Source organism: Sparus aurata, chromosome 12, assembly GCF_900880675.1.
Source record: "Sparus aurata chromosome 12, fSpaAur1.1, whole genome shotgun sequence".
In the NCBI taxonomy this organism is placed as follows: Eukaryota; Metazoa; Chordata; class Actinopteri; order Spariformes; family Sparidae; genus Sparus; species Sparus aurata.
This window is the reverse complement of record NC_044198.1, coordinates 23,166,698-23,193,958: the sequence shown is the minus strand read 5'-3', so window position 1 is coordinate 23,193,958 and position 27,261 is coordinate 23,166,698. Positions and strand designations below refer to the sequence as shown.

Below are 27,261 nucleotides of genomic sequence, written 5' to 3'. Positions count from 1 at the left end.
GTCTGTTGATGGCTTTAGTTGCCCATTAAAATGTTTTTACCCACAGAAGTCTGGAACTTGAAGGCAGCACAGATTCTACAAATATTGCTCCAAAGAAGTTGAACTTGAATGAATTCCTAGAGACCTGTGCAGAATGATGGCTTTTTAGCTTTATGGTAGCTTTTATGTATGGGAAATTATGTAGATTTAAGCCAGGGCGGCTAAAAGTGTGTGCTATTTTATTTATGTTGAGTAGAAATTATCTTAAAATAAGTAGGGTAATTATTAATTTACATAACTGAGCAGAGTCACTTTGTACAGGAAGTTAGGCAATAAAGCAACTAGGGACAATACAATAGGTGTTTGCTTTTGGCCCCTGGCTCACCGTTAACTTTCAGTTTTGGGACCCATAATCTAGGCAAACACCTATGTTATAGTGTCATTTGCCTACCTGATAACTGCCCTTTATCTCTATCATTTTTTAAGTTAGGTAATGCAAAATCTTGCTTTAGGCTCTTAGACCTACACGCAACATTTGATTTAAACGAAGAGCAGATCCACATCGCAATGAGTACGCAAAGTCAAATGCAACATAAAAATCTAAAACTGGAATCTGAAGCTGCTTAGGTTACCTGAGCGAAGATACTGACTGATAATGGACGTAGGCGACCACAGTGACCAGGAAGACCTGACAGATATGGTACTTAACATCTGAATTTCTACCTTCCTGTTTCCTTGCATGTTGATATTGTGCAGCTGCAGCAGGGGAAAAAAAATGCTCTGCAAAGCTTGAAAAAAACACAAGACAAAGGGCCGTAATAATGTAAACAATTTATTGGAACAATGTACAGATTCAAGCAATGGTAACCAGTCACATCCACTATATCATCTTACAAATATTACAAAATTACTACAGTACAATATAGATTCTTTGCATGATCCAAAATATTTGGTGGCCCCAAAAGTATTACTTTTTTTTTTTTTTAAATTCAGCAGCTCATTAAAAAAAAGAAGAAAAAAAATCAAACCATGTCTATCAAAATGATGTTTTTGCTTTTACTAGCAAAAAAGATGAAGGCAGATAGTCTAATCAAGATCGAAGGCTAAATGAGAATACAGGAGTTCTTTGACTAGACATTCCTTAATATTGGTGGGTGCTTTATAAAATACAAATTTTCGATAAAGCTTCATAGAAAGTCAAACATTATGTTTGTAACAATATGTTTATAAATTGTCAACCTATTTCTTTGCTTTTAAATTAGGCGTTACCTGTTTCTCCAGATACAGTATACTGTATATCTATTGCAAACTACCAACAAAACCTCAAAGTATTTACTCTCAAGGCAATGTGTACACATTACACTAAGTATTTACTGTAGTCTGTTAACAATCACTTTTGACAAAAAGCACATTACGTATGTGCAAGTTACCATTTTATTCTCCCCCCCCCCCCCCCCCCCCCGTCTTGCAATTGCAATCACATTTGACAGCTAGCAGTGTTTCACAAATAACATTAATGTCAATTAACACCCACGGTAATCCGTTTCTAATATGCAGGGCGATAGTTTTACAAATCTTTAGTTGTTGAGAGGAGATGCATAAAGGCATACACATTAGGGAAATGGTAACAAATAACACTGAACACAGACGACCTGAGGTTAACACATAGAAAACACATATTCAAGTAGTGAAACACAACTACGATGTATAGCAGCAGTCGAGTCAGAAATACAGCACAGTGATGGTGGGACTGTGTTCTAACGTGTGTGTGTTTTATAGACCTAAACTCTTTCAGCGAAAGAATAACAGGACTGTGTGCACACACACCCCATCAAGCCGTGATTACTCAGTTTTTTTGCATGCCAAAACAGCTGGAATGTGACAGACAAAATCACTCCAAAACACAAAATGATGTGGCACATACAAGTCTTCGCCTCTGTATTCCATGATGCCTTAAATTTACCACTGTTTACCTTATTAATGTTAAATCTAAGAGTGCCGTTGCACGTTTGATATTGTGAAAGTTTATCTAACACATTAAACTACTTTCACAATCTAAGAATCACCCCGTTGCATCAAGAGACTTATTGCATTAGGTGAATACATTTTAGCAGCAATTAACACTAAGGTCATATTCTTAAGGGGTTTGGCTACATCGTTAATTTTAAGCACTTGCGATTTAAATTTTGAGTGCATGTCATTAAAATACTGCAGTTATTACTCTGGCCAGCAGAGGAAAATGACTGGCTGGGCATTAAAATAATAAAACAATAAAAGAAAAAGAAAAAAATCATCCCATCTCTCGGACCCATCATGGAATACATTCAGGCTTTCTGTAACTTAAACACTTACACACTTTATAAAATATAACAGCGCAAAACAACCAGAGACAATAACATTGTTGTAGTTTCACAGCATTTAAAAACTATACATCCAGCTATGGGGGGGGAAGTTTAGGGGTTAACACTCCAGCAAGAAAATGTGAAATTATAAAAGTCTCAGTGTTGCGATACATAAATGTTTACTATGTACTCGTTAAACCTTTAGTTTAATTGAAGCTCCCCTCCCTCCCATAATCCTCTTCCCACTATATGTTGGGGTGTGAGGGGCCACCAACATGCAAGAGATGAAAGCATCCAAGTACCCCACAATACACAACCACCCAAAACATTATACAGTCATCCTCAAGATCATGCTTTTAGCACAAGAAGCCAAACACCCAAGGAAAAACAAAAAAAACTTCAGTACATTAAGAAATAAACATATTCAACATTCATCCGATGGACTGCGTGGTTCTGACAGCCAAAGTCACAGAAAATCACTAAGACGGGATTCGTGTCGTGGTGTCTCTCCTTCATCTCTCCTTCATGAGGCTCAGACAGTATAAAGGAGTGTAAGCATCTAAAGCTTCGCTATGCTTGTTGATGAATGTCCACGTCAACATTCACACCCACAAGACCAAACTGGGAGATTCACTCCGACGGTACATCACAGCCAAGATTTTTACACACTTCCTAAGTTTCGGCGTGTTAACCCAGTCATGCTACGTTACAGCTGATTGCTGTAGTAATTCTCTGGTAGAGGAAACAAAAGTACTGTAAATAGATAAATTACAAGGTCAAAGAAGAACCTTATCACAGGGCAATGACAGCTGTCAAATGCAACACACATCACTAATGTTCCACAGCTTTTCACAACGATACAAGCATGCTACCTATTCCCAGAAAAGCTGCTCTTTAAACGTAAATCTTGTGCTCTCCAGTGACATAGTTAACAGCCTTTGCCCTGCTAAAAAATAGGAAATAATCTGATGACTCTAAAGGTGAAAACTTATTCTTGGTGATATGCAGCAGCATAAAATTAAATCCAATAAGATGCAGTCTTAGCATCAGCTGCTATCCTTTAGTTTGAACCTATCTTTGTATTAAGAGAATAGTTCTCTTGACAAAACCATTAACTTCATCTTCTACTGGTGGAATTCAGTTGTGATGAGAGCGAACACATGCCATTTACTTCACTGACATGATTATAAATGCAGATCAGCTCTGAAGACCATTTCCTGTCAGTGCTCGCAAAGTTTTTCTCCATATTTGCGTACATTTCTTTTCAGTAGTTCAGGTAAATAAAAACAACATGTTTGGGGACAAAAATGGAGAGAAAAGGGTGATCGGTTTTCATTTTCTGATTGAGATGTGATTGGATGAATTTTCCTCCCATGATAAGGTTGTTCTGCCAGCCCCTTTGCCCCCCGTTGCCTGTGCATGGGGGCAGTGAGCGCCGCAGCTACCACCTCCCTCCCACCCCGTCCGTCAGGTCGGGGAGGGGACCTCACCCCTTCCCTCCCCTCAGCAGGCAGACCCTACCCCCCTAGTAAAGGGTAACATGTTCCCTGGGTAAAAGAGGTTCCCTATGTTGTCTCCCGTAGTGAATGACCTGCACAGAGAGGGAAGAGAGGCCTCATTAGAATGTGACACAACCATACAGCGACAGTTCCTTTATATCAACGACTGGAACAACAAAAATCACAGCTACTAAAAACAACTTCACCATTATGTAGATTTTGTTTTAATGAGGAAGAGGAAGATCAATCACATCTTTTTTTCTATTGTCTATATATTCCAAGTCCATATAGGCCAACATCCAAAAGTGGACCAGGACACTCAATATTCATTTTAAATTTAAACCGTTGTAAAATGTGTGTTTGTAGGAATATTGGCCCAAATTTGTCAGACTCTAGAACTAGTCATTAAATTGTTATAAATTACTGAAGGGATCTGACAAAAAATATATGTGAATATATTTTGTTTTCATGTCCAACTGTCTTTTTGCGAGGATTTATTGTTTTATCATAATATAGTCATGAGTTCATGTTTTTGCCTGGATTACATAAACAAAAACTGGAATTAACAGGTGTCTCTATGTATGTTCTACAATAGTAAATGATATCGGAGAGGAAACTTACCCCAGTGATGAGGTACACTGCTGTGGGAACAGTTACACCCCGTAGAAGGTTGCCAGCCGCTCCTTTAGCGGCATGGGGAACTGATCTGAGAAGCGCCTCCAGTTTTCCTCGCCCACCTGGTTCTTAAACCCGTGAAGGATCTGAAATTGAACACCCGGACAAGTTCATACCAAGTTATAACAAGATGCTGCCTTTCAAAATAGATCTTGGGCATGACAAGGTTTTTAATCAGACACTGCCATCCTTTTGTTTGGCCACAAGGGGACAGAACAGATGAGGGCGAGCAAATCGTCTACAATCATGAGGTTAAAGTTAGATACGTTTTAACCGTCAGTTCATTTTGCTGAAATTGTACTCAATCTAATTGTGATTAAATCCAGTGCAATTTAGCAGGTTATGTTTTAAAAACAGCAACGGTCAGCGTTTACCTTGCAGAACATGTCTCTGAGATCATCCTTTGGATTTACCCAGGAGGCCACTGCGTCACAGAAGAATATAAAATCCTGTTCCAGAGAAGAGAGGTGAGGCAACGATTCAAGTCGGGAGCAACTGAAAACATGATGACCACGCTACCAATCGTATTGCTGGGCCTCACCTGCACTACACCACCTGGATTTACACTGATCATAGTGCAAATTCCTCTGAATGCAGAGTCTTTCTCCTCATTGTCTCTTATATTTCGTAGAGAGGTGCACCTGACAACAGGGACGACCAGATTTAACATCAGACATATCAAGTTACACGCTTAGAAACTAAATCTACAAACTGGCACTATTATACGAATGATTACTGGAAATACCTAATATTATAACCTATTTCCATCTTTAATACAAATGTAGTGTTAGGTGTTTTTCTTATCATAATCAATACTTGTATTCCTTATCAGAAAATGCATTAAACTCTATGTATACATCTATGTGTGGAGAAAATTGTGTCTATCATGAGCTGAGAGATAACCACAACAAGTCAAGCATGCACACAAAACAGATTCAAATAAAAACAAAACATTTTTACTTTTAACAAAACTTCTCCGAGCTCTTACAACTTCACTTGTTTTGTCTATGAGCAGTGTGTTGAGCAACACCTCATCTATAGCACCTTGAAAATAACATTACTGTTTTGGAAGGATCGACTAGAGAAGGTTTGGAGTCGTTTTTTTTTTGGGACAGGCACATGCAGCTGGGGTGACTACTCAATGAGAAAGGGATTTAGGAATGCTCTTTTGCAGCATCCTTTCTCTGTCGTTGAACCAGCAGGCATGTGACAAATCTGATCCCATGCATCTTTTAGGTTAGCGACAATTAACAATGACAAAAGACTAGAAATTAAACAAATTAATGTATAATACATGAAGGTGCTACTGAGGCAAAAAACAAAAATCACAAGTAGGACCTAAAAGAGGACAGGGTTAGTCACATGGTTGGCAATGATTACAAACTGATAAGAAAAAACAAAACCAACTGAAAAGACTTCTTTTGAGAAGGAAAAGTGAGGAGAGGAGAGCAACAGGGGAGAGAAAGGGAGCGACAGGAAGACAGACGAGAAAGATAGGAGGAAAAGCAGAGAGAAGATGAATTAAATAAAAGATTGAATAATACACACCAGGGTCTTATAAACTGCTGTAGCATGGGTGCCACCTCTTGAGGACAAACGTAACCAAGACGACCAATTGTTATTGCTAAGGTAACGCAATCACGGTTACACACCACCAAACGCCAACCAAGACATGAGCAATGAGGAGGGGAGGAGAAAAATAAAGAAAAAACAAACAACTCAGAGACATAAATCAACAGAATCTGTGTATGATAATAAATAGAAGAGTTCACTAGCGTTGATTATCACTGCCCCCTCAGTCATGGGGGAGGAATGTAAAATGTGACACTCTAAACAAAATAAAAAACATACAACACGTTTAAGGGAGAACACATTGACAACTTTGACAGGACATTCATAGAAAAAGGCAAACAATGGCATCTGCTTTCAGAAATCATATGGATCGAACATCCAGATCTATGATTAGAAAATCATTAGCTTGATTTTAAAAAATGCAGGTCTCAATGGAAAGACACAGGCTTAATAAGGGTGCATCATGTGTATGCAGTTCACTTGGGCTTACAGAGATTTCTCCCTTAAACTCACAAATGTTAATTTTTACATAAGAAACAGAAATGTTGTCTTTTTTTTTGGTTGTTCTTTTGAAAGGAAATGACAGATTACTCCAAGCCAACTACATGGAGGGAGACTAGAATCCAGCACAGCAGGTTCTTATGAGGCAGAGAGGAGGGAGGACCTAAGTTTAAAAGACACAAAACTATGCAACATTCTCATTAACAAACAGGCATTTATGAACAGTCCAATGACACATGCAGAAAGCAGATGGTATGCTCATTAGAATAAAGTTCAGTGCAGGATAAGCTGATCCAAGACAAACTGCAAAGTGTTGCCATGCACTCTCCGACAATTCACTGCCACAGCCACCTTTTAACTGACGGTGGTGTTACATGGCTGCCCGTTTAAATTTAGTCCCAGTGGTAAACTGGCTCTCTTATCACAAACATAAGAGGTACACAGGACCAAAACATCTGATTGTGTCAATTAATTTCGTATCCATTGGTTCGCTTTTGTGTTTTCAATTAATAAACTTCAAACATGCAACAAATGCAAACATCAATAAATCCTAATGAAAACTTGGCATGACACTATTAAGATTATCATGTATCCTGCATCAAACGTTGGCCATTCTTAACAACATTTAACATCTATTGGCAGATATGCATCCACATTTAAAGAACAGTAAATAAAAGCAACAAATAAACTGACAGCAAACAAACAGGAACACATCTACAGAGTCCCTAGATGCTCTTTCATTTAGGCAGGTTACACTTCACCCTTGCGTGCACGTTTTTGATGAGATGCTCTGTTTGATGTTTCCAATTAGATTAGATAAAAACAAGAGCACAGTGTAACCTTCTCTTTTTAATGTTCTAGGCTAAGGTGCCCTGCTTCTAGTCAGTTTAGGTGTTCTCTCAATCATTTATGAGCAGTTATTGTTTAAGTGTTGAGAAAATGTCTGACAGCTAACTATGTGAGGCTGTGAAATAACCAATCTCACACACTGCCTCGTCTTTGCATTTTCAGTATTCTACCTCACCTGATGGTGCACAGTCAGTCCACATGAGTTAATACCAAGACTGGGCACTTACACGGCTCGCTCGATTCAAGAGTGTCAAGAATTTCCCGCCAGGGTTTCGTTTTCTTTTATGTCTTATTACAGGCCAGGCTGCCAGATTGCAAATCAACAGCTGAAATATTTTGAATGCTTTGGTGAAACCAGCGAAACCTGTAAGGCTCATGGCTTGGGAAGGGTTTTTGGATAGAGGGCAGGACAGGCACCCTAATGAGTGTGGTGAATCCTGACTGAATGGACCTGAGTGTGTGAGCACCTCCCTGTGTGTGGCAAGCTGGCTGGCTGGCTCAGCACTGCCACCGAGTGGTACCTGTGTTCTCCAGTAGAGTCTTTGGGGTATTGGGTCTGTTAATGATCTCCACCAGCTGGTGCAGCACCATGGCAATGTACGGCTGCATTTCAGGCCCTGAGGGTGTAGAAACAAGAAGAAATCATGGAAAGAAATCTGTTGACTGTTTACTCTGTGATGCGGTAATAAAACATACACTGGGAATATTTGTGAAGCACTCACCCATTTGTATAGAAATCTCTCCAATTGCCCATGTTGCATTGTTGCACACTGATATTAATTCTGGGTTTAAATTTGTGCCCAGTATGGGCATAAAATCAGCTGGAAGGAGGAAAGCAAGTCAACTTAGCAACTGACTAACAACATATTATCAACATATTATTAAATGTTTCACAGTTAATTCCACAGTACATACCAATGCAGGGTTTGACGTGTTGGAAACACGCCTTTGTCAGATCCCCCAGCAGAGCAAAAGAACTCTGACGCACTTCTGGCATTTTGTCCTGAACAGACCGAGAGAACAACAAAAGGTGAACAATGCAAGCAAACATTATCAGTTTATCAGATAAGTGGCATGTTTGACAGCTCTTCACCTGCATGCACTGGTACATGAGCGTGAGGATGTTGCTTCGAGCAACCAGCTGCTCAATGGTGTTTCCCAAACCCTCAGCAAGTCCGCTGAGAAGATCCAAAGCCACGATCATAAAGTCCTTGTCAGGGGCTTCGTACTGGTCTGGCTGTGACTGATGAAGCTGGAAAAAGAAAAGAGGATGAGAGTTGAATTAAATCAACACGAATAACTACTAAATAATCAAATTATAAACATTGAGCTATATAGTAAAAAGTCAGCCCTTTATCCTGAAACTACATTTTCCATCCACTGTGCTTGTGACTAAAGGTTTGTTTGAACACCTGTTCATTAAGCCTGCAATTATTTTGTTTGGCCACTTGAGGGCAGTGCAGCAGCTTTAAACACAACCATGACATACAGTATATTCACCAAGATGATATGGCAAAGGTCTTAGCATACAATAGACAAGAAGCAACATTCGCATTTTGTCATTTTTTGTCATTTTTGTCTAATATCTGATCTCCTTTTAGTTTGGACATGTCTCCACACATTTCTGAGGGAATATTTGGCTCTTGAGTTGCTAAACGTGCCACAATGTTCCCCAGCTAGTTGCTAACTCTGTCTCTGTTATCCGTTTGTTGCTATCAGGTAATGTACAGCAGGTTCATCTAGAAAGGAGGTTGATAAGAATGCAAGACTGAACAAAACAGTTCAATTGTGAGTCGTGAAAGCAAAACAACGAGCTGAAAGAGGCTTAAAAGCTCCATAGAGCTAAGAGTCGGGTGATAATTCTCTGTGGTTTTGTGACCACGAGCAAATCCTTTCAAAAAATACATTCATTTGATCCACTGTTAATAGAAACATATTAATTAAATCAGCTGTACAGGAGATAGTGTCAAAGATGCAGAGGTTCAGCAGCTCAGATTTTCTCCTTTGGTGTGTGAATGTTTGTGTACATATTTAAGGGTCCCACACACTCACCATGGCCTGAGCCAGGGTCTTCTGGACCAGGTTGACACAACGTTGGTACACAGGCTCGCAGTAGGGCAGGAATCCACTCTGCAGGGCAGTGGCTACTGACGACAGACACTAAGGAAGGCAGGCAGTGGGTGGATACAGTCAGCGCTCTGTCTGTACAATGTTCTTATCATAGAGCTCGAACTGACTCACTGTTGACCTAACAATTTGCGTAGGCAGTGACTGCACATTAGAGACTCACTTCTAATAAAGGGAAGAGATCTTTGTCTTCATCTTTCAGCTGGTTCCACTTCTGGATCAGTGGAGGCATCAACATCTGGATGTACTCCTAACAAATAACACAGATCAAATGTATCTGTAATAAGTCTTTGCACTGTATCCAACAAGTAGTATGATAACTGCATTCAAACCCCAGAACACCAAAAGTTCCCAAAACCTGCAGAAAACTTTAAAAGGCATGTTTATTTTTTAAAAAGAAGAAAAGCCAAAACTACACCTTTTCATTAATTCGCTAGAAGACATCGCCGGCAAGCGGTGTCTTAGGAGAGCGAGGGCAATCACTGCTGACCCCTCACACCCAGGACAGCACCTGTTCGACCTCATGCCCTCTGGAAGGAGGTACAGGTGCCTCAAGAGCAGGACTAACAGACTCAAAAACAGTTTCTTTTCCTCGGCCATCAGGACCCTGAACTCATAAAGACTATGCCTGAGTGTAAATGATGTATATATTGTTTATCCCCTTTTAATCCTTTTATTTCTTTTATGCTATTTTTATCTATTTCTGTTTTGATATTTATACTGCACTGACCAGAGAAGCACTGCAATTTCATTGTATACTTTATGTGCAATGACAACAACGTTTCTATTCTACTTTATTCAAAACTACACCATTTGTAGCCAGAAGCTGTAAAGATAGAAATTTTCTTATCTTGTCTCATCTTCAATTTTCTGACGGTCCTTGAACCACCCACATACTGAAAACGGTCTGCTCTGTTCAGAAATTACCGTATTGAGTTCTCTACTTCTAGCCATTATTTTACCGTTTCGATAGAGATGCAGGACTTGTGACAGGAGGAAAAATGGCAGGAAACTGCTTGGGTTTCAGAGGGTTAATCCACTCATCAATACATTCAAACAACCCAAGGAAGCATTGTGGATTTGCTGATGCTTGTTTACCTTCTGGCGATGGGCTTATAACTATAACATCACCCCAACTAGCACTACAAAACTGAAAATGAGAAGGAAAGCGTAAATCTAAAATGTAAAGTGAAACTGAGTCCATGTTTCTGTTCTACTTACTGGTTTATTGAGATGGTGCCCAACTGAGTCTGCAAGTGTTCCTATGGCATCGTATAGAATGAGCAGATTCTTGTGCTGGTACTTGCTGAAAGCAAACACCAGTGTGTCCAGGATGAATGCCAGGTAGGGCACCAGCTCTGTGCATGCCTCTTCCTCCAAAGTGGCAAAGGCACTGGTCATGAGGGATCAAAAGGAGGAGAGGGAAGAAAACATGATACAGTAGGCAACGTGTGGCTATGCACAGCATAAAGACATCTGGATGTACCTGAACACCCAAAGGAAGAGTGGTGTGGATAGCAACAATCCAACTGCACAACAGGATTCCTAATGTGCCGTTAAATTACTTTTTACTCACCTGCAAGCGGCCTCCTGCACACGCTTGTTGCTATCCAGAATTCTTTTGAGCAGCTCCGTCATTAGAGGCTTCAGGTACGTATCTGGCGGCTGGCTGACAACCCAGTGGGCATAGCGGCTCAGAGTCCAGCAGGTGATAGAACGCACCAGGGCTTTCTTATCAGACAAACACTGGACGAGATGGGGAATGAGCTCAGGCAGGTATGGGATCATACCCTGCATGCAGCCTGGAGATACGGATAAAAACAGTGATTGTATATCCCCTGAACTCCCCTACGTTTTGTACACACTTCTTCTTTTTCTTTCCCTTCTTACCTTCAGCTATAGCCCCCAGCACAAGGATGCCGGACTCTTTGACTACCCACTCTGGATGGAAGAGCAGCTCTTTGAGGAGAGGCAGAATGTGCAGCAGCAGGTCATCCCTGAAAACGTTAGCCAACACGTCCAACGCTGCAGCTGAACACTTGCCTAATGTTTGGTGAAACGCAAAGAGACATACATACAAACATAGAAGTGTGCGGACAAACATACAGACATTACAGGTACAGTACACACATACACACAGAAGACAAGTGATCAATACACTGCATGGTTCCTAGCTCTTTTTAAAGACAGCAGGAGATGAAGAAAAGGGACATTAATAATGATATAGAGGCGACAGCGGGAGAGCGAGAGAGCTCCATCTACACAGGCACTGAACTCACGCAGGTTCCAATCTGAGATAGTATCATCATCATCATCCAGTTCATCATCATCGTCTTCGTCATCCTCGATCCCGTCGCCCTCATGCTGCTGGGCGACTGTGCGGGAGCGATGGAAACGCGGCCTGATGTCCTGTTCGTTGTCTGGAATGGCTTCGTCTTCCTCGATGTCTCCCTGATGATGAATGTGGGTGATAAAAAAAAATTTATTGTACGTATTTTGCAACCACATTATAGTTAACAAACACAAATCGGCGGTAAAAGCGAGTAAAAGGAAAATCTTGCAGTAAAGTGAATAAAACTCACACATGTTCAAACACCACATAGTTACACAAGCAACTTAACTCATTTGTGTCTGCGACTGGAATTCTTAATCAATTATTCTAGGGCATTTCTACCATTTATTGAAAAAAATAAAAAAGAAACACAGTACTTCCATGATCCCAGTACTAAATATTCTGTGATAAGAAAATAAATGGATGTAAATCAAATAAATACAAGGGGCAAAATAAAATACTTTATATCTTTGTTAATAATTACTGAATATGAAAGACAGGAACATATTTCCAGAAATATTCTCTGAATAAGACAAACTGAATTCAAAATTCTTGACTCTGACCAGCGACAAAAGTGTGATTTTTCATGTGATCTTTCGTTTCGTCGTTTTTTCAAACTAAACAGTCTTTGGCACAAATGGGTTATCAAAAAGACACCCTGGGTCAGAGGGCAATTTATGGTCTTACTGGGAAGTACAAATATTAGGCTATATAAACTGACCTTGAGCAGAATAATGTCAATCTCAGAGTACTTCATCCCATTGACAAGCACCGGAGTGAGCCTGGAGAGGAAGCAAGAGGAAAAATGATGAGAACAAAGGGCAAGGACGGGTCGCAGCCAGCAGGCAATCGCTCACATCTGATCCCTGCTGTGGTCTCAGTTTAATGTGACAGTGTGGTGACAGATGTTACAGCTGAGGTCAACATCCAGGGATCTTAATCAGCCGTCCTGAGGTGTAGAAGAAGAATATCATTCTGGTACAAGGTCTGCAGTAACTTACTCCCAAGGTTGCTATGAATCTACAGCTTTCAATATTGGCACTGGGGTGTCAGCCTGTACTGTATGCACATTTGTGTATATGTGTGTGTGTGTCTGTGTGTGTGTTCTTACTGGGAGAGATGTCCACACAGCACCTCCTTACACACCGGCTGCTCAGCCAGAGTAAGCCAGAACTCACAGGCCTCCAAGGCAACATTTTCATCTTGGTCCTGAGTCCTCTGCAGCATGTACTGAGACAAATTTAAAAAGAGAAATTTAATCTTATGCTCTTAATAATTATAAATATATGACACTCAATAACAACATCCTTCCACAGGGGGTCATCAGTGTGTGATGGGTCTATGATCATCACAATATTTTTCAATGTATTGTATCAAAGTTAAAAATTCCAGTATGTTGACAACACTACACCATGTAACCCTTTACACTTACTCACCTCTATGATGTTATGCATGTGTGGCAGGAGACGGTCCAGGCGAACTTCCAGCAGCATGACGAGAGCTCTGCACACATTCTTCCTCACTTCGGGTTCCTCATCTGTCGCCAGCGCAAACAGGTTCTACAGAGGATGAAAAGACCAAGGTCAAATGTCTTCTTAGCACATTGTGAAACAACAACCACAAACAGTAATAATAATAGTAATTACATGGCGTGTAAAATACAGAGTAGGTACCAGAAGAAAAAAAGAATGCAGGGGACAAAGCCAATGCAATAATATATCACAGTATATTTTCTTGTGATAGACGTACAAAGACCAGTTTCAATCTTGCGCCAGCATTTTATTAAATGTTCTGTCTAGACTAAGTGTCCATGTGGAATTACTGTGCGATACTGAAATCTTATCTCTGTAGCTGTTCTGCTACTGTGTATTTTACCCTCTTGCCACTTTATTACCTGCTTGACATTTAAGGGATGGTACATGTTACTATTAAAAGCATAAAACCTCTTGGTATTTTGTTACAATGTTGTATACAAACGTTAGCCTGTGTAAAATATCAAACTAGCATTTTATTTTAAGTTACTGTTCTGTATCTATATTTACAAGCCTTAAATATAGAGAGAGCATAAATAGGAGATTAAATCAATACTCGATTCTTAAAACTAATTCCAAAGCTCAGAAAAAATAACCAAATAAAATAAAAAAAAAACAATCATGACTTGAACCTTCTAAAGCACTTTTAATGATTTTCAAAGGGAATTTAAAGCAACAAGTTGAGCGGTAAACCACAGACAAACTGTCAGTGCAGTAATTACTTTGAGAGAGATATTGACCTGAGGGAAGGAGGTCATCTTCACTGGAGACTGACCATCTGTCTCTCGGATAGTACATATTTATGTGACACGACAAGACAACAAAGAGCAGTCAGACTTGCCTCAATGAAAGGGTCGATGTGCAGCATAAGAGCCTGAGTCCTGCTGATGATGAACTGATTAACACATGCGATGGCATGAGACCTGCAACACAATAACCACCAGTTAGGAGCAACACAGGCATTCTATCCTCACATGTTGCACGCTATGAATGCAGCCCCTGTTTTTTTCTTAGCTGTGTTGCCATTGAGTTGACCTACAATTCAGGGAACTCTTGTCTTCTGTCAACGGGCCTGTTGCTTTATGACAGGCTGATATTTCAACTGTACAATTAATGCAGAAAAATCATAGTAAAAGGGGAAGGCGGGGCTAAAATTCAAAGATGTAAATAGGTCATACTTTATGCAGAAAATTCAATAAATGTTAAAGCTGTAATTCATATCATTAGAAAGCAGCAGACACAAAAACTGTAAACCAATGACCAGGTATCATCAATAAGTAAGTATAGTGAACACTTTAATTGAAATGACATTAATCTTCTAAACCAAGGAAGCAGTACCGGAAAGACTCAAACAAACACACAAGTTTGATTTACTTCAAAAAGTATAGTAAGAGAACTTTGTACCTAATCTTTGGGCTGTTGTGCTTGAAAAATTGCAAGAATTTGGGGATCATGATGTTCAGAGGACGGTCCAGCATGTCACTGTCCAGGATCTCAGCAGAGTCCTCACAGATCTTCTGCAGGGCCCCAAACGCTCCCTGAGGGACAAAAAAAATGGAAAAAAACAACAGATGAACATGATGACATATCACATTCTCAGATTTTTTTAATTCAGTATTTCTACCAGGCAGTTTGGCAGGTTACGGTCTGAATCACACGGAATAGGCTGTTGGGTTCAGTCTCTTCATAGACATAAAATAACTGTATGTTTTCAAAATTGTATATCTAATTGGAACAATTACTTTTTATGGCAATCTGTACATTTCTGTAATCAGGGTAAACAGGCAAACTGTAGCCATGGTAACAACTGCATGACCTTAAAATTAAACACGCTGCTTAACTAACAACTCCCCTATTTTTTCTTTGCCATTTCATCCATGCTACAAATGCAACTATTAAGGAAAATCAGTATCACTGTGCTCATTCATATTTTAAGATGCTACAAATTAGATACAGCTATAAAAAAAAAAGCCTGACAAATCGGCATGGAAGTACTGAGAGTCCTTGCAATTGAGATGATACACAGTCTTGTCTCGTCGCATTAATGTAAACTGGCAGGAAGAGAACGCCTGTCGAGTTGGGGTCGGGCTAGGTTACTACTCTCTCTGACTTGACCGGGTTCAGACAGAAAAATGCGTCCCGTGCCGCACTCTAGTCTACATCTACCAGTAGGCCATTACAACAAAAGCGGGCATGGTGATACGTTTATTCCCTTCCAGGAAAGACTTGATATTCTCTGTTAATAAGTGGGGGAAACAGATATGTGCATATATTGGTAAAAATCCAGTATTAAGCATCCCCATTTCAAAGATCTCTAAAAAGGAACTTCTGTCTTTTGCACAACCCCCACCCAACCTCAGAGCAGGTTATACTGCAGCTACAGACGGGGAATGTGGACGAGGAATGCCTTTACGTTTCTGTTTAGCTTCTTTTGTTCTCTGTCATCACATTTTTGCAGAACAATCTCAACATATTGTTAATATATATTAATATCTTTTCGTCCAAGCGTAACATCACACAGTACAGTATGTGTTTACATAAGGAGAGGTCGTATAGATGATCTCGTTCCAGTTTTTGCAGATTGCGACTCAAAAATGTGCTCATCCATGATCTTCAATAGGATTCATCCACTTCTGCTCTAATAACCTTCAAACGGTTGGCAAGCAGTCACTCACACACACACACACACACACACACACACAAACAAATGCACACACACATGAACACCCGCCCCTCTCTCTTCGTACGAGCTGCTCGACTGATGGTTAGTATGCATGTTCACAGTATGCTGCAGACTTCAGCATCTCTCGCAGAAAGGCAGTCTCAGGAGCAGATACAGAAAAGCGCAGCATGGATACTGACGCTGTCTGAAATGTGTTGCCATGGAAACCGCTCCCATGCCGGCATTCCTTTGAGATGACAGATACAGAACAGTCCCCCCCCCCAAAAAAACCCACAAAAAAAACCCCACGAAGGAGCCAAAAGGGATGCAATGAGACGAGGAGGGCGAGGCTGCGACTGTGTCAAGGTCAAAAACAGGAGGAGACCAAGTGCAACTCATTAGAATACAGATGAGTCACTTTCACCTTGCAGGGGAGTGTGACATGAACAAGACAATAACATCACTGTTTCAGAGCCTGAGCAGGAGATTTCCTTATAGAGTTTTTGGGTGAAACAAACAATATACATGACACTCTGGGGATTTAAACCGCAGACTTACTGCTGTTGAGGTTTAAATTAAAATATGAGATTCAGACATGATGTAACTGAATAGCACATGCTTGTACTGGTCTACAGACTTCTGTCAGATAACTGTGGAAATTGAGTTGAAACAATTAACTCCAAAGCCGATTGATAGCTAAATTAATTGGCAATTCCTTTGATCACTGATTAAGCGGTCAGTACTCAAGCAAAAATGCTAAAAAGCTGCTTGTTCCAGCTTCTAAATTGTAAAAAGGTTGCTGCTTTTCTGCATTTAATATCACTGTTCAACCATTAATCCTGGATTCTTGGAAATTATGAAAGATTTTCCAACATTTTATAGACACAGTTTAAAACTGAGTCATCAGATAAATCAGCAATATTAGCACATTAATGTCCACAATGGAATTTTATCCTTTTTCTTTACAGCACTGAGCTAAGCTGAGCTACGGAAAATTCCACTGAAATGTTTTAGTTGAAGTATGAGGTCACAGCACTGTTACAGCAGCAGTGTTTAAGTCATCCAAATGGACATTCAAATGGATTTTCAACCACCTTTGTGAAAAGAAACTGTTTACAAATTAAAATATAATAAATATGTGTGTCATGTGTAGGCAGATATTTTGAGAGTTTCCACAGCACATTTTGTTTTCCACCTTGAACAAACAATCCCAAGCATATTAAATATAGTTACTAGTTATTAATGGGATGAATGCTGTCCCACGTGTAAGTTAAAAAAACGTAGCAGCTTTAAATTTTCCAGTCAATACAAACTACAAGCAGAATGCTATAATATTTATGCTATTTGTCAGATTAATGAAAAAATCATGCGGCATCAGATGCTGAAATCTAGCCCGATCTTTACTTATGATGAACATGTGATAATGTACGGAGCACAACTTGAGACTGCTACCACTGTGGTGTGTCAACAGAAAAGGGCAAAGAAATGGGAGTGGCCTTCAAACATTCCAGTGATTCCTAAAGTGTAATCCTCCCTTCGAGTTCTGCTATGGAAGGTCATCAGATGCGAGAATGTATGTCATGACAGATTACAGCAAGCCAGGGCAGAGAGAGGTATGCATTTAGTCAACTGAACAGCTCTTTTAGACTCTGGCGGTTACAAATAAGCGCTTAGGTGACAAAACATTTTCATACATGGTCGTCGGCCCTCAACTTGACCCTCACAATGCCATCGCAACAACTCTCTAACTGTCATATATCAAAACAGTAGAACTGCTTGCAGGCGAAATCTATAAAAAGCCATCCACCATCATCACACTTGGCATCCAATACACCTGCTAGTGTCTTTTAATAGAGCATGCAGAGAAGGGTACAGTGTGGCTGCATAGGGGGCTCTTCCCACAACTGCTGCTCTTAAACCACAGGAGAGAACCCATGGTACAGCTGCTTGTCCGCATGTTAGCATGGCTATAGACTGATGGTTAATTAATTGCCAACTATTTTGACAATCGAGTAATCATTTCAGTCATTTTTCAAGCAAACATGTCAAACAATCACTGGTCCAAATTCTAAATTGTGAGGATTTGCCGTCTTTCTTTGTCAGAGGGTTCTGGGAAATTGTACTGAGCAATTTTGCCAGTTTTAGTTCTTCAGCTTAACAATAGACCAGATAATGTGAATGAAAACAATTGTCAGTTGCATCCCTAGTTTATGTCATTTCTATATTATAGAACTGCATGTTCTAGTGCTGTATATATTAAGCACCTAACTATGAAAAAAGGTTATATAAATAAGACAATGAAATAACCCAACACATTACTGAAAGCTTACAGCTAATATGCAAGCCTCATTTTCTGCCAAACATCAGCTTAGTGTGGGTGAGAGAGAATTCAGTAACAGAGTGACGAGGATCACCTTGCAAAGATTTACTGATGTAGCCTGATCAAATGGCCCAAGGCCAACATGTAATCAAACATAGTCTTCATTGCTTGGATTACAAAGTGCATACAGCTCAGAAACTGTATACTGGCAGCCACCAAATATATCCCAAAAATAGATATCAAAGTGCAGGTGGCAGTAATGTGTGGGCGAATTAGATGTCTCTATGGCAACAGTCAACACCTTCAAAAATGAGTTTCGCACGACATTTTCATTTGCTTTCTCTAGTAGATTTACAAGGTTTGCTGTAGAGGGGACAGTATTCATCCTAGTTGGTGCACATCTGCAGACACCAACATTAATATAAGAAAAAAAATTCTAAATGAAAACCAGTTGTCCACATCAAATGACATTAAGTCTGCTAAAATCTCAGTGCATTTGTAAAATCTCCTCACATTATATTAATTATTTAAGTTCTGGTGCAAGGCATTGGACAAATGAGGTATAATACAAGCCACAATAGATCAAGAAGCCTTTGAGAATAAGTGCTGCAGTACTCAGATTAAATGTTCAGTTCTAGGTGGTACATGGCACTAAATATTACAAAAACTGCGAAAAGGCCAAGTGCAATATCAAAATCACAGGAGCAGTAACTCTTTTTGATTAAAATGTCTCACAACATACCATTAAAAAGCACTGTGTTGATACAGAGATGACTCAGCCAACATTTCATATTCTCCTTCCATAATGGAAATATTCTTCAGTGCAAATAGAATGCAAAATTTACCATTCCCACAGAAATCGTGACTCATATCACAATCCCAAATCTGTCAAAAATACTAATATGATTTAATGAGGAATTACTTTGTATTGGGTTTGACAAAGTATGGCTTAGCATAACAGAGATGATTATGGAAAATAACCACCATTCATCTTTTATCTTCAAGAGATCTCAGCACTGACAACCCTCTGATTACCCGCACATAAACTGCAGTTGTATTGTGCTAAAGAACAACATAACTTGTATCTATTGCCCCCTTTAAAACAACATGGTGACCTCTTTTAACAGTTTTAATTAAACGCCATTTCTACCATCAACATTAGCGGGAAAATTCATCACATTCATTCAAACAATACTGAAAAGAATGCTGGCTCAGACTTTAATAGTATCAAAAGCACTTAATGGAAAAAGCCTGAAAAGAACTATGGCAGGGCAAAATACCTTTTTTTCCCTAGCTGACAACACTAAACAAAAACATTGCAATCAATAGCCAAAAATACCTAAAGCTTTTAAATAAATATTTTGCAACCTTTACCGTGAGATTAGAAGACATTTTTGTGATCCAGCACTAACTTAACCATCTTCAACATCAGACACTAAGAAGCTTTCCAGCCTCCAAGCAGCTTTTCAAAATCATAGTGAGTCTTATGAGGAGTTGCTACTTTCGGTCGCTGTAAGCCTCGTACACACATACACTTCAAGATCCTCCGCAGTAAATAGCTGACCTAAATCACAGCATCAAAATGAGCTTTATAAGCGGGACGGGCTGTGGCGTTACTGGGGGAGCCATTTTTTTCTGTCACACCTCTTCCTTAAATTTAAGATAATGCAGCTCAGTGAAAATCATGTGAACATTCTTGCTGCAAGGGGTGGTGAGTAATCCTGCCAGGATACATTTGAAATGCCCTTCAACGCAGCGGAATTTAGCATGACAGTTTAACATGCTACTTAATCTGCGCATGCTCTCTAATGTAATGTATCCACCTTCCCTATAGCAGCTGATGTCACAGGCACATGCAGCAGACAGCACATTTTAACGAGAAGGAAGTGTATGTCAGTCTAAGTATGGGTGCGGCACCATCACACAGATCAGATGCTTCAACATCCACTATAAGCTACTGTGTTGTAATTCTAGTGGTTGCTGCACAGGAAGATTTGTCTGCATAAGTGCTGATATCATCAAAAACGGATGACATCAAGCACTTCAACATAATGTAATCAAGAGTTCTAGAGCTGCAACTAAAGAGTATTTTCTTTTCCCGGACATAAAAATACAATGCAGATATTACATAAGAGACCATCTTGTGAAATTTTTAAACAATCACACAAGCTATGTGTATACAAAAATTAAGGATGAGGTGATAATAGAGTGCAAGCAGTACAGTTATGTACAGAGTCCGAATAAATAGGGGGAAAAAAAACACTTAACATGTACTGTATAAATGGAGATATTCAGTTTACTGTCATAGAGGAGTAAATAGTCTAATTTAATAAGTTTCAATGAGAAAATGTTGACTTTTTTCCTGTGTTGATATATCATTAAAATAAAAATGGTGATTAATTTAATATTTGAAAACTAATCCATTAATTGTGGCAGTTCTAAAGAGCTCATTATAAATATTATGCTGTAGAGCAGAGAGAAATGTTAAGGGTTAGGGGTTAAGGGTTAACATATATAATAACGGACTATAGAGAAAAATAAATACTTGCAGTATAAAACAGAACAATACTGTGCTGTTTTTTACTCATATGCACATTGTTTAAGCTTTTCCAGGAGATGTTGTGCGTCGAGTCAGAAAATGAGGTCATAATGGTTTACTGATAAAAAGGATAGAAAGAGAATAAATGATTCCACGTTGAATAATCTGTAGTTGTGGCTGCTGCTCCAGCTGTGAGACGGCCTTTAGCTCATCTGGCCAGCAGGATGCTATCCAGATGCTGCTTATGGCTGACCCAGCTCCCCTTCCTCTCCCCCATAAATAAATAAACAAAAACACAGACGTGCAGCCAGCGCCGTGTGCCCAGACATGCTTACTTAAAGCTCAAGTGTGTTCTGACATATGATCACAAATATGTGTGCGCTTAATCCCTCCCTCACAGACACACACACACTCGCAGACAGCTATGACAAAAAAGCTACTGCTAAACAAATTATACCGACATTTATTTATCGACATATCCAAATAAAGCCAAGTGTAATCCTTAAAATTTACTGCCATACAGATACTGGTTTTGCCATCCCCAGTTCATTTTTTGGGTTTAAAGCTTGCCGATTAAGCTTTTCTGGGTTGGAGAACCATCGCAGTCAAACTTATGCACAAATCCTGACAGTTCCCTTTAGGGTGAGAAAAACATGAATACATCTAGCAGCATTCAGGTCAATTCTAAATCCATGTTAGTTAACATCTTTATGAGTTACTTTATTTATTTCAGATTTCAAATGTCATCTAATATATCTGATGCAGAAAATGTTGGATGCATGCAAATGTCATCTCTCTTGTTATGACAGAAGTGCAGATTTTTGTTGATGCTATGGCATTTCTCTAATCCAATTTTATAAGATCTTCTATGCCACAGACAAGCATTCATGTCTGGATTAGGTTAGGGCGATATGGCAGAAAAATAATATCATAACATTTCAGGGTATATTTGCGATAATATTCTTGACTGTATGACAAAATACTGGGAAATCTCTTTGGGTTAGAAGTCACAATATCTGTTGTTCTTTATCAACAAACTGGTGCCAAACAGAGAATTCTATCAAGGGTATATTGGATTTATACACTCCTTGCAGGATTTTTGGCTCCCCTCGTACTCAACTGGGTGCTTCCCTGCTTAAGGAGGTGAAATCATTTGTTTTATTACCTCCATTTGTTTAATGGATACTAAAAGATACCCCTCCATACAGTAGCTGCTGAATAATTAGCAGGAAATCAAGTCCCACAATCATTGCAAAGATCCCAGCAACATCTCCAGTGTTCGTCCTCACCTCACATGTGTTGTAGTCCTCAGAATCTAACAGCTGGCAGAGTTTAGGCAGAAGCTCCGGCCAGTTTTGTAGCTCTCCCTTGGAGGCGATGGTGGTGATGAGGATCCCTGTCATGGAGAAGATTTACTATAAGCTACACTGGCGTGGAAAGACTATCAAGAATGCACACACACAGCTTTCACAGTGATTAAAACAAGTCTAAGAACAGAAGCAAAATGCAATCAAATGCAGACGGTCAACATCTTGATTTACTTATTAATAATCAATATGAACGGGTTTGCTTTGTACAAATGTGTATTCAGTTAGCACTGTCTCAAAAAACTAAATTTAACTAATCTAATATAGAGAACAAATAACTTTAAGAAAGGTAGAATGGGTCCATGGTCTAGTTATGCAGCATGTTTCTGTTCTGTTTATCACATGTAAAACTGAATACAGCAATAGAAACAGTGAGTAACTGGGGGCAGAATGAAGGGATAGTATTTGACAAAGAATCGTAGAGCCTTTAACCTGGTTTGTCTGTATCTACTTCAACTACTAATAAAATCTGATATATTCAAATAAGCAAATCTCCACCACCAGAGTACAACAGAGGACAAATAATGCAAAGTACATCACAAAACACTGCTTCCAACGGTCCTACAGTACAGCACTAGGGACAAGAACAGGCGAGTCATGGTGGGTGAACTCATCATGTGGCAGCTGAAAAGCAAACCATCACATTCAGTGGACCCAGAGGAGGCAACTTACCCACAGTGGCCCGGATGAGGGGAGACGAGTCGCCGATGTTTTGGAGGCACTCGCTCTTGATGAAATCTGACACGCCATTAGGGAAGTTCTGATAGTGGGCTTTTACATTGTTCTTCAGTATCAGCCCACTCAGGGAGCGTGTGGGTTCATCTTGGTGGGTGGAGAAAAGACAGATGAATTAATTCTATCTGAGCACAAATACACTGGTGGAGTCAGGACAAAGGTTAATGTGTTGTGATGGCTGGTAACTTCTTCCTTAACTACTCACATTGCGTTCATTCATACAATTTATATATAAATATACATATATATATATCTTAACGATCTAAACAACATATATTACTTAAAAATAGGTAACTAATAGACTAAATAAAACACTCATCATTATCATTTCTAAATAATTGTGGCTTGTTGCATCTCAGCTAAGAGCAATATCTTAACACCACTTAACATTTCGGTCAGACAGTCAAGCCAAGAGAAGAGCAGTGCCAGGAATTAGGTTTAAAATTAGAGTGACCCATATTCTGAGTGCCACATCATCTGCGGCAAAGATGCCATCGGGTCAGCCGAGTCATGGCCAAACAGACCTGTCAGTGAGCAGTTACATAAATATAACATGTTCACTCCGTCCATTACCATTGGATGATCGAGGAACACGGTACACATGCGACAAAACGACAGACAGAAACAGACAGAATGGGAGCTTACCTTCTGATTTTAACTTTGTCAGAACAAATATCAAATAGTTGTTGAAGTCTGGGTACTGGTTGAGCTGCTCGAGTCTCTGGGAAAGGTGGTTGAGGAAGACATGGTGCTAACTGAATGTAGAGCGTGTTTAAAGGGTGTGAGCTTATTAGCACCAAAATCTGTTCCATGGTATCATTACATTTCTTTCGTCTGAAGAGATGCAGAAAGAGTGTTTTGCAGAGAAAGAGCAGAAGCTCGTGTGCCCAAGCGTTGGTGTAATGTAACAGTATAGCTGTGTGTATGTGTACATTTGTAGGGGTTCGTAAATATATCATATGACGTGACTATATACTGTATGTCCCAGCCAGATGACGTATTTAGGGATATAAAAGCAGCTCGTCTGTGAGTCAATGATGCAGTGCATATGAAACATTACATAAGTACATCATTTAGGTTCAGCATGAAAGCAGACAGCATGGAGCAGCAGTTTGCAACAATTGTTCTCTTGTATAAACGTATGTGGTGACTTGTACAAAATACTGTTGCACAGAAGCTATAGATCAGATTTATAATGCACTTAAATTAAAGCTTGATCAATGATGGATTTTTGGGATCGAAGCTGACACCGTCATTCGGGAGTAAAAAGAATCCAAAAGTGATACATCAGTCAATATTTTTCTGTACACACATTTTTTGCAACGATCCCTCAAATGTGATTATCAAACACGGTTGACAAAGATATTCAATAAGTACAAGACATGTTACAGTAGAGGTTTAAAGGTTTTTAGAGCACAACCTGACATTGTTGGCCTATACTGGCCTATCAATGGTATAATTTTATTTTTGGAGATTATAACTCAGACAAAGATGCCTGAAGTTATCTCTTTACTATATACTGCCTCTGTTACATATCTTTGTCACTAGTGCATTGAGGATTCACTGCAAAAAATCTATGTATAATGGCCGATATATTGTCATATGTATATCAGTCAGGCATTTATCAACTAAAAGCAGTCATTTTATGCTTTTATATCTTGGTCTTTACACAAAAGCCAAGTGTATAAATTGCATTTCAATTCCCTAACATTTCATTTAGAGACTGACTCTAATGTCAATTTGATAGCAGTTTTCTAACATCATTACTGGATTATTTGTTACATAATTATTACAATACATATGATTGTATAAGCAATTGTCTTGTTTGCATTGAAATCAGACAATACATATTGAACATAATGTTCAGCTATACGCTCACGCAGACTGAACTAAACCCCCACACAGCTTTAGTTTATTTTGGGGAGACTAATGTTGTGTTAATAGAAAAAGATGATTAAAGACAATATGTTATCATTTCGCTTCCATCATTAGCCCAATTTTCATTGCATCATCAATAAACAAATGTTTTTTTAGAAAAACAATCCACTGCTTGCTTTGACAATTCACGCGTAAAAAACGTGCACTACTGAAGTGTAACATTAATATAATATTTGGCTATAACCTCATTTCAAGGTAAACCGAACAGCACTCTGTCCGGTGTTGTCAGAGGATTAGCTTGAGGATGATACACATGAGTGCTGCATGAATTGGCCGTTAACTTAATTAAGTTTGATGGAGCATAATAATGCAAAGTGAGGGTGTGTATGGAGGCGATTAACTGCAGGATCAAGCTTACCGGTACATGCGACGTTTGGTATTAACTGTGATATTACCCTCGCCTTAATAGACCAATTTCTAGCGTTATAAGTGGGTTAGACATGAGTTATCCAGCACGGCACGGCCTGCTTAGCTAGCAGCACGTTGAGCTTGTTAAAGACAATAAGCACCAAGCGGTCAGCAGCACCTGCGTACCTGCTTATAACGGTACCCACCACGGCTAGTGTTAGCTAGCTAGCCTGTTGAGTCTCCCTCACATTATTATAACTACCAACATCCATGTCTGCCTTAGCAAAAAAGGATACTTGCTGGACGGATCTCTGCGTGGACGTGTCTGGCGACTGAGACTCTTTCAGCAGCTGTAAAATTTGTTGGAGTCCTTGCTCGTCTGGCTTCCACTCACACTCCATCTTGCTCTGCTGCTGTTGCGGATAAAGAAATAACACTGGCTAACACATCAAACGGCTCGCTAACGCGTAACCCCGAGGGACAAGGAGACGTTAAAGTGACATTAGCTGGGCTCGTAAGCTAGTTCCAGATACAAAGAGGCGTTTTACCTGTTTTCTCTGCGCCGACGTACTCGAGTGAAGCTGACTTTCTGGTGAAATGTGACCGTCTGTCTGGGTTTTCAGACATGGGCCTGTCACGGCAGGGACATCCGTTTTCGCAACAAGCTGAAAAAGCTGCGGGCCATACAGGCTCGCGACGCATATATGTGGCTGCCTCGTCAGCTGACATACGGTTGAGCGGTCCTAGTGCGAGACAAGTATTAGCCAGACGTGTTCAGGGATCAGTACACTGTTTTAATTCATTATTATCCATATTATCTTTTACAGGTCATGGGTTCAACTTATTGAAATACTCTAACAAAGGCTGCCATATCGTGCTCAATTTTTATTTATTTATCTATTTTGTCTTTACTTCTATTTATTGGAGGTTTTCAACACACATTTACATATGCTATATACATATACACTGTTTATTACAGTTATACACGATACAAGAAACATATTAATTGAACAAACAGAGTATATAAAGAACTATGGTAAAGATAAATAATAAATAGATAAATAAATAAGTGATAATAACCCGCCTCCCATGCACCCCAAGGAAAAGGGAAAAGGATATACGTTCAAACAATCAGACAGTGGTTGTGAAAGACAGGAGAAAGGTTTGGAACGCGTATGTCCGACAGCACGTAAAGGCAGCACGACTTGCTTGAACTGTAAGCCTTGTGACGTCACTGTTGTGTTCAGAACCCCTTTCATAATGAGAGTAAACGTAAAACTGTGACATCTAGCGGAAGTTTTGACTCCACAAACACAACTTTACAGGATTAACAAAAAAGAGAAAAATATTCATTAAACATATACTTTGTTTTGCAGGAAATTATGAAGTAAAGGGCTACAAAATATAACTAATCTAATCTAAAAGTGTGTAGAAAAGATCCGACTAACACAAGGAACAAGAGAGAATGTTTTACACACAGATTCCATAACAGTTTACAGGAATACATAATACACATAAAGCTAAATAAATGAGGACAACAAAGCTGAAAGACAAAATACTTTCATTACTTTCAGTTTTCCCAAACTAACAGTGGGGTATTAGCTCATTATTTGAAGCAGTGAAAATGAAAGTAAACTAGAAAAAAATGTCAAAAATAACAATGAATAGAATATATAGAAAACATACCAACAACATTTTATATTACATTCTGACAACACTATTACCGATCGTTTTTCACAACTTTTAATTTCCGACACAAATTCATTAAAATCTTGACAAGGATGAAAATAATATTTTAAGCAATAATTGCTATGACAAATATTTTTTTTTATATTTAGGATCCCTGCTTGTATACCTAATTTGTGGTTGCAAAAATGATGCCCATGCGCAAAATAAAAGGAAAATCCTAACCACCGGGTATGAATGGACTGTTTTTTCACGCTT

General features: G+C 39.3%; 1 protein-coding gene across 3 annotated transcripts; it reads right to left on the bottom strand.

Moving 5' to 3' along the window:
- Positions 1–795: 795 nt before the first annotated feature.
- Positions 796–26,035, bottom strand: tnpo1 (transportin 1). Of its 3 annotated transcripts, none has more exons than XM_030435440.1 (25): positions 25,866–26,035; positions 25,614–25,730; positions 23,677–23,752; positions 22,969–23,118; positions 22,219–22,325; positions 14,813–14,946; positions 14,250–14,331; positions 13,313–13,435; positions 12,988–13,106; positions 12,598–12,658; positions 11,824–11,995; positions 11,435–11,587; positions 11,121–11,346; positions 10,766–10,937; positions 9,708–9,794; positions 9,470–9,577; positions 8,511–8,669; positions 8,333–8,420; positions 8,140–8,238; positions 7,939–8,034; positions 6,044–6,119; positions 5,037–5,136; positions 4,870–4,944; positions 4,442–4,581; positions 796–3,912 (listed from the first exon to the last, which is right to left on the bottom strand). In XM_030435440.1, the coding sequence occupies exons 2-24, from the start codon at positions 25,716–25,718 to the stop codon at positions 4,474–4,476; spliced, it is 2,676 nt and encodes an 891-aa protein (XP_030291300.1). In that variant the 5' UTR covers positions 25,719–25,730; positions 25,866–26,035; the 3' UTR covers positions 796–3,912; positions 4,442–4,473. The 3 variants fall into 3 exon arrangements, 2 of the variants coding, with proteins under 2 accessions (XP_030291300.1, XP_030291299.1); XM_030435439.1 differs by having other exon boundaries at positions 10,766–10,952; positions 25,866–26,000; XR_003986184.1 differs by lacking the exons at positions 796–3,912; positions 4,442–4,581; positions 6,044–6,119 and having other exon boundaries at positions 10,766–10,952; positions 25,866–26,000.
- Positions 26,036–27,261: the final 1,226 nt, after the last annotated feature.